The 5,700-nt window shown below is 48.8% G+C and overlaps 1 protein-coding gene across 1 annotated transcript; it reads left to right on the top strand.

Annotated features, from left to right (window-relative positions):
- The first annotated feature begins 661 nt into the window (after positions 1–661).
- LOC124690565 (aluminum-activated malate transporter 10-like) lies at positions 662–2,265 on the top strand. The gene is made up of 2 exons (XM_047223936.1): positions 662–1,151; positions 1,241–2,265. Exons 1-2 carry the CDS (start codon positions 662–664, stop codon positions 2,263–2,265), a joined length of 1,515 nt encoding a protein of 504 aa, XP_047079892.1.
- Positions 2,266–5,700: the final 3,435 nt, after the last annotated feature.

Raw genomic sequence — 5,700 nt, forward strand, 5'->3', positions numbered from 1 at the left:
CAGTTCTCAACAATTTGGCAGTGCATAGGCTTGTTCTCTCGTACCAAATCTGCAGACGTAATTTACGGTTCGCTGTCCACAGGCGAGACACTCACATACCGCCGTCGACAGGAGACGACGGTGATAGATACGACGAGAGCTTTGTTCTTGTTTCTTTATAGGAGAAAAGAAAGCGTGTGACCTGCGGACACAATAGAAGCGGCCCATACCTGGAAGAAAAGGACTAGGAATTTGGCACTCCAGCAGGCCGGGCCTAAAATACTCAGCGACAACACGAGCCTGCCTGCGCCGCGCGCGTGCGGGCGACGACGAGCGCGACGTGCTGCTGCGACTCGCCTGAACTCTGAAAAATAACCTGAGGAGTGAGCGTGCGGGCGACGGGGCCCCAGCTGGCATCGACGGCGCTCCGGCGACCGTGGCGAGCGTGCACAGCGGGCGACAGAAATATTTCTCTACTCCTTTGGCCGCCGGCGACTCTTTCTTTCCAGAGTGTTCGGAAGCCCGTAGCGAAGAAGTTGGCGCAGCACCTGTCACCTGATCGCTATATATAAGATTCAAGCACAGCGCATCGTTTTCACAGCGCCTGTTCATCGATCCATAGCTTGGAAGCTCGATCTACTCGCTCGCCGATCTCGCAGCCTACGTGCCTTCTCCGGTCACCATGGATCACAATCACAATGCTCGAGAGTGGCAGGTGTCCATGCCAGAAGACGCAGCCGTGTCCGCGGAGCACAAGGCAGCCGGCGCCGGTCAGGCCTCGAGGGCGGCACGGGCGTGGGCGTGGCCTGCCTCTTGCGCGGCCATGTTCAGATCAAAGCTCTCTGGCTTCGCCGGGAAGATGATCGGCGCTGCGGACTACTCCGGGAAAGCGGTGTACGGCATGAAGGTCGCCCTCGCCCTCACCCTGGTCTCCCTCTTCTACTACGCCAGGCCCCTCTACGACGGCGTCGGCGGCCGGAACGTCGTGTGGGCCATCATGACCGTCGTGCTCGTCTTCGAGTACACCGTTGGTGGTAGCATGTACAAAGGGTTCAACAGAACGGTCGGGACCATCAGCGGCGCCGGCCTCGCGCTCGCCGTGCACTGGGTCGCCAGCAAATCCGGCAAAACCTTGGAGCCAGTCGTCGCCAGCGGCTCCGTTTTCCTGCTAGGTACGTCGACCGACACTCACGTCATGGAAAAACGACCAACACGGCGCAGCGAAGTACTTAAATATATATTTATTACGGTTAACGTGCAGCAGCTGCCGCGGCGTTCTCGCGCTTCATACCCCTGGTGAAGTCGCTGTACGACTACGGGGTCACCGTCTTCATCATCACCTACAGCTTCGTGGCCGTCTCCGGGTACCGCGTCGAGGACCTGGCGGCGATGGCGCTGCAGCGGATCTCCACCATCTCCATCGGCTTCGCCATCTGCATCGCCGTCTGCCTGCTCGTCTTCCCGGTCTGGTCAGGCCACGACCTTCGCCTCATCACCACGCGCAACATGGACGCGCTCGCCGACTCCATCGAGGCCTGCGTCGACAACTGCTTCGCCGACGACACGAAGCGCCCTGCGCGCGGCAGCAGGTCGGAGGGGTACAAGTGCGTGCTCGGCTCCAAGGCGTCCGAGGACGCGCAGGCCATCCTGGCAAGGTGGGAGCCCGCGCACGGAGAGTTCACCTTCCGCCACCCCTACCACCTCTACACCAAGGTCGGCGCCGCCATGCGCCAGTGCGCGTACTGCGTCGAGGCGCTCCACGGCCGCGTCGTCCTCGCGGGCGCGGCGCCCGACCAAGCCCCGGCTCTCCATCTCATCGGGGCAGGCGGCGCCCTCGCGGAGACCGGCATCCGGTGCACGCGGGTGCTCAGAGAGGCTTCCAGATCCGTCGCCACGATGACGGCCTCGGGCGCGCTGGGCGTGGCGGTGGCGGACATGGACGCGGCCGTGCGCGCGCTGCAGAGCGACGTAAGGGCGCTCCCGTCCAAGCTGCTCCTACTGTCCGACGATCCGTCGTTGGCAGAGGCTAGCATGGCGCTCTTGCCCATGGCATTGCTGATCATCGAGATCGCCACGAGGGTCAGGGGAGTCGTCGACGCCGTCGGCACACTCGCGAGCGCCGCGGGATTCGAACTGGTCGAAGATGGTGATGGCCACGAGAGGTTTGAAGTGCTACCGCTGGAAAATCTTCGCTGTTCTGACGCGTCAACGGTAAACCTACCAAGCACGGCCACCGGACAGCCATTGAGCAGAACTCGGAATCCTTCGAGTGATCAGCCGGTGTAAACTGCGATAATAAAAGTTTTGCCTTGGTAATTTGGTAGCAGCACACTGAAATCTTTCGAATGACACAACAATGCGTTGGGAATTGCATTAGACATAGAATCATACATGTTTTACATGACAGAGATTTGGTACACATGAACACCAGTGATCCCTTTTCATAAAGGAAAGTGCTAGGCGTCCTTCGAGGGATCTGATTTCCGAGCCCCGGATCCCCAGCCGTCGGATCAACATCATATACGGTTAGATTTGCATGTAGCAAAAAACATCTCCGGCAGCAAAAATAACACCCGGCAGCAATTGTATGTAGCAAAAAAGGTTCACCCATGAAACAAAAGAAAACGGCTAAGCTCGCTGGAGTCTAGCAAGAGACCTCATCGGAGACCCCACAACAAACATATTACGTAGATGTAGCAAAACCACAAATAAATTGTAGCAAATTTTGTTTATACATATGTTGCAAATTCTCTAAGACATCAACGGAGACCTCGCCTGCAGTCAGCAATAGCATCGTCCGAGGTGGCAGCAACTCCGTCAGTCTAGAACAGCAACGCTAGAAGCCGCTAGTAGCAACACCCTATGCCTATGGTAGCAAAAATCCACCCTCCGCCGGTAGCAATGCCAGACACCTTAAATAGCAAAATCGGCCTCCATAGGTAGCAACGCCGCATGCCTAAGGCAGCAAAACTTCTAACGAAGCAGAGGAGCGCGAGATGAAGACGGTGATGGTAGCATGGGGGTCGTGGAGTTGTGGCGAAGACGGAAGAAACGGGCCGGCGTACACGGAGGCTGGGGCTGGCCTCCATATCCGTTCTGCAGCACGCAAGGCGAGCTCCATCCATCGCTAGATCCCCTTTGCTCAGCACGACAGGAGGGCGTCGGCTGTAGGGAACGGCGATGGGCAGCAACGCCGCCGAACCTGGAGGAGGGCGATGGGCTGCGCAGCGGGGCGCCTCGACGAGACGATAGGGGAGGAAGGTCGGGGGCGGCCGGGGCCAGCGGAGGAGCTGGTTAGGGGCAGGTGCGTCTGTGGAGGAACCCGGTGGCGCCGGCGACGGAGGAAGGTCGAGGGTGGCGGGCTCGCGATAGAGGCGACAATGAGTGGATGAGGAAGGTCCGTGAAACGATAAGGCCAGCGTGATGGGGCTCATTCATCGCTGTCTCCTATCGTGGGACGCGTGTCAGACGTAGAAGCCGGAGGTTGCAACGCACTCGTGCCCCCGGGGGATTACAATCATTTTCCTTTCATAAAAGTAATTAAAAATCATTTTTTAAGTTTTAGAAAAAATCTGAAAAAAAATCATGATGTAGTCAGTATTGTATCCCACAAACGTGTAAATTTTCAACTAAAATAATGCGTATTTTGAGCTGCACAAAAATAACAAATATGTGGATCTAAGTATAGTGATTCAAATCTCCAAAAAAATTCAGACTTTTTCATTTTTGTATAGCATAGAAAACAAAATATTTGTAATTGATATTTTATACGTTAGTGGAATACTACCTCCGATTCAAGAAATAAGGTGTCCTCGTTTACGTGATTTTCGTTTGACTAAGAATTACTTCAAATATATAAAGATTGTTTGTACGAAATTAACATCATTAGAAAGTGTTTTTCAATACGAATCCAACGATACTAATTACATATAATATAACCAAGTTTTAGTTGCTCAAATTTTATGGTCAAAGTTTGCCTTGGAATACGTGTGCGCCTTATTCCTTGGGAGGGAGGTGGTACATCATTAGTTACTTTTATAATTTTGTTACATATTTGTTTGAATATATAAACATATTTTTTGAATTTTTTAATACAATAAAAGCACTGGTGTCCATGATCTAAAAGAACTTTTTGGGTTTTACAAGCCTAGAGAAATATAAAGTGGATGAACTAAAACAAAACGATACTCCATCAAACGTAACTTTTTTTTGTGACACCAATTGTACTGCAAGTTTTTTTTTTTATAGCGTAAACAAGATTGATCGTTAAGGCCCTGTGCAGGATAAGATCAAGAATACATCAGCCCAAGTCCAGCGAGAGTGCGTGGCATGGTGGCTTGTGGGCTAGAAAAATCCGCATTACTTGCGTAATTTCTAGTTGACCCTTCGTGAGAACGATATACCAGCCATCGCGTACTCCTTTTCTTCGCCAGCGTTTCACACTGTACCGGCCCAGTACAAACTGTGTGTTCTTTTTTTTTTCGGTTTTAGGAATATTCTCGAACTTTCCGATCTGGTTTTCTCTGGGGTGGTCGATTTTTCCTGGTTTCTCCGGGTTTTTTTCTGTTACTATGTCTTTTTAAAATCTGAACATTTTCAAATTATGAATATTTTTAACTTGAACATTTTTATTTTAGTATTTTTAAATCTGAACATTTTTTAATATGAACATTTTGAAATTTGATTTTTTAAAAGTTCACAAATTATTAGATCTAAACATTTTTTCCAAATCCAAACCTTCAAAATGTGAAATTTTTCGAAATTTGAACATCTTTTAAAAAATTTCGAGCATTTTTTGGGATTTGAACAATATTTGAATATGAATATTTTTTTGGATTAGAAATTTTTCATTTTTGATTTTTTCATATTTGAACATTTTCTATTTTTGAACATTTTTCGGATTCGAATATTTCTTATTTTTAAACATTTAAAAATCTTGAATTTTTCGAATTTAAGTACGTTATGAATTTGAAATTATAAAATCTAGACTTTTTTCTCAAATCTGAAAGATTTTTTAGGCCCGGATCCGGAAAAATGAGCAGAATCTGCGTTACTGGAGGAATTGCGAACGAAGAAGAACATCGTACCACGCGTATCTAGGCCCGCCCATGTACAACTTTTTTTTTGGAATGAACAAAGGCAAGTGAGGTATGCGCCGGTGATAACCCACAAGTGTAGAGGGTCGGTTGTAGGCTTTTTGATAAGTAAGATTGTCGAACCCAACGAGGAGCTAAAAGTAGAATAAATATTCTCTCAAGTTCTATCAACCACTGATACAACTCTACACACACTAAATATTTACTTTATCTAGAAAATAATACTAGAGCAATAATACGGGTACGAGTGATAGCTTTGCAAGATAATAAATACAAGAAAGTAAATGTTAGTGCTGCAGCAATAAAATATACTAAGTAACCATAAACTGTATCATGAGTGTGGAAAAATGGTGGTAATAATGGTGGATTTGTCCAAGTTTAATTAGCGAATAAATCAGGTTCATTGTCTTCGATGCAGTTTTCTATGTGGGAGAGGCTAAATAACAAGGACTCGACTATTTGGGATTACAAGTACTATATGATTGGATTGTTAGCAAGCATCCGCAAATACTAACAATGCATTAAGGTTTCCCCAACCATAGCCTTAATTTAATGGTCCTCTTACTCCCATACGTGCAATGTTCCGGTTCAAGTCCTTAGGTTTCTGTCACTCCGGCAGAACTTC

The sequence above is a fragment of the Lolium rigidum genome, chromosome 2 (assembly GCF_022539505.1).
Source record: "Lolium rigidum isolate FL_2022 chromosome 2, APGP_CSIRO_Lrig_0.1, whole genome shotgun sequence".
NCBI classification, from domain to species: Eukaryota; Viridiplantae; Streptophyta; class Magnoliopsida; order Poales; family Poaceae; genus Lolium; species Lolium rigidum.

Bases quoted from the DNA above. Each gene is read 5' to 3' on its own strand.
- LOC124690565 (XM_047223936.1), top strand. From the start codon at position 662: ATGGATCACAATCACAATGCTCGAGAGTGGCAGGTGTCCATGCCAGAA. The intron at 1,152-1,240 runs GTACGTCGACCG...GTTAACGTGCAG, and splicing joins CGGCTCCGTTTTCCTGCTAG to CAGCTGCCGCGGCGTTCTCG.